General features: G+C 38.2%; 1 protein-coding gene across 5 annotated transcripts in view; it reads right to left on the bottom strand.

The window, feature by feature from the left end:
- Nucleotides 1–2,500, bottom strand: part of LOC106872786 (serine--tRNA synthetase-like protein Slimp) — a 105,631-nt gene that overhangs the window by 36,841 nt on the left and 66,290 nt on the right. For all 5 annotated transcript variants that reach the window (XM_052975782.1, XM_052975783.1, XM_052975781.1 and 2 more), the window contains exon 12: nucleotides 1,087–1,139. In XM_052975782.1, coding sequence (XP_052831742.1) covers nucleotides 1,087–1,139 — 53 coding nt within the window. The remainder of the gene's footprint in view (nucleotides 1–1,086; nucleotides 1,140–2,500) is intronic.

Raw genomic sequence — 2,500 nt, forward strand, 5'->3', positions numbered from 1 at the left:
TGGCCGTTTTCGTGCGGGTGACACGTAAAAGCACCCACTACACTCTCTGAGTGGTTGGCGTTAGGAAGGGCATCCAGCTGTAGAAACTCTGCCAAATTAGACTGGAGCCTGGTGTTGCCATCCGGTTTCACCAGTCCTCAGTCAAATCGTCCAACCCATGCTAGCATGGAGAGCGGACGTTAAACGATGATGATGATGATGATGATGATTACAATAACTATTAATTTATTATTATGTGGTATTAAACATAATAATCAACAATATGGGACTGAGAAATACTTGGATCAAATAATAGGAAATAATATTTAATATATATTAACATATATTCTAATGGCTCCATTGATCAGAGTTGACCATATCTGGATCAAAGATAAGGCTCTTTGTGAAAGACCTGCCATTGCCCATATATACAAATCTTGCCTGTCCATGTTGTTGATGTTCTTCAGTTTATTAGTGACCTAAGAGAAAAACTGAGATATAAAAGGAACCAGATATAACATCATGAGAAAAGATTATGCTGGTATGAACACATAATGTGCATGGCAGATTAGAGTTGCATAAAGAAAGTATTGAGCACTCAAAGTGACCTGTGTAACCTGTGGAAGAAAAGGACAGAGGAAGACTAGGTTGTGAAAACTGATTTCAAGATGTTACACTTCATAAATGACATGATGAAGGATTATAATAATTGGTGACACACAGTATCACCAATGGAATGTCTTCAACCACAGGTCATCCCATTTAGGGTTCAAGGGGGCATTAGCAACAACAACATTAGCAGCAAATACCAAAAGTCCAGTGTGAAGGATCTGAAAATGAAAATGAAACCTCGAAGTAGCAAGACATAGTTATGACATAAAGAAATCTCCCGTGTTATGAAAATACTATTTTTCTGAAAATCTTGTAACATGGAATTCCATGCCACAAACTTATTTCTATGTTCATTGATTTTTCTAATACCATGAAAGTCAATGGTAAAATTGGTTCCACAATGGTACCAGAACTCCACATTATAGTAAGATTTTCAGAGATGTAAAGCTTCCATAACAGAGGAGATGCCTGGTCTGTAAATACAAAATATCTCACCTTGGTTGTTTGTGATGTATTATATAAACCCATGTTGGCACAACTGGATACAACTAAAAGACAAAGAGAAAAGAAAATAGTTTAAATTTTTCTATGGAAGTTTGAGCCTTCTTTTGTCCCTTTCATACCTGCTAATCTCCATCTGCTTCCTCTCATGTCTATTCAATAACCTCTCATCTCTGTCTCACACACATCCTCTCCAATTCACTGACCTATGTAACTTATATAATGACGAAAAACATTACATCTGACCATACTCAATTTCCCATCCCTGCCATGGCTGTGTGATGAAAGATTATGACGGTGCCAGATCATTCCAAAAGGATTAAGCATTTCATAAACAACATTCTAATCTTTGTTATTGTTGTTGTTTCAGCCCCAGGTCAGCTCTGATCCAGTTGACCTATGATCCAATGTGTTCCTACAATTCATCAGTACATATCAGAGTGTGAAGTCTAGCCTTGAACTCAGAAGAGTGAAAGTATATGTAGAACAATAGACTGGTAGGTCACACCAAGTCGAGTAGATAACTATCGACATATCATATATATATATCTGCAAATCTGTTGACCTGGAATTATATGTCAATGATGTCAAAACCAATAGAATGACTTATGAACTAACAAGGGAGTACCATGCAGTCACTCAAATTGTTAGAACAGCAACCAAACCTTCCTCAAATTACACTTTACAGTCTTAAAAGAAATAGGACATGTCAGATAATAATGTAGTCCAAGATACACTATATCCAAAAAATAAATATAACTGCATTCTCAGGATTAGAACGATTTTGATCAAAAGCTCTGCTTGATCAAAGCTGATCTGGGGCTAATAGACAATAGAACTAGATCAATTGGCTTGACCCACCAAATATGGTAGGGGAATTATGAAGGGAATAGAAGTGTTGATCCTTTAGTTGTTAGATCAACACCACCTGGTTACACCCCAATAACCAATTTTTGATAACTAACCTAGTCTCATTAACCAGCTGTCAACTGCTTTGATCTCTGTAGTCAGCTATAAATTGACTGGTTTGATCTCTCTACATGGCTATACATCAATTAAATTAACTGGTTTGAACTCTCTAAACAGCTATTATTGGGAGTCCATCGCTTACGACGTCAAGGGTTCCAGTTGATCCAATCAAAGTAATAGCCTGCTAGTGAAATTAACGTGCAAGTGGCTGAGCACTCCACAGACACGTGTACCCTTAACGTAGTTCTCAGAGATATTCAGCGTGACACAGTGTGACAAGGCTGACCCTTTGAATTACAGGCACAACAGAAACAGGAAGTAAGAGTGAGAGAAAGTTGTGGTGAAAGAGTACAGCAGGGTTCGCCACCATCCCCTGCCGGAGCCTCGTGGAGCTTTAGGTGTTTTCGCTCAATAAACACTCACAACGCCCGGTCTGGGA

Source organism: Octopus bimaculoides, chromosome 22, assembly GCF_001194135.2.
Source record: "Octopus bimaculoides isolate UCB-OBI-ISO-001 chromosome 22, ASM119413v2, whole genome shotgun sequence".
Lineage (NCBI taxonomy): Eukaryota > Metazoa > Mollusca > Cephalopoda > Octopoda > Octopodidae > Octopus > Octopus bimaculoides.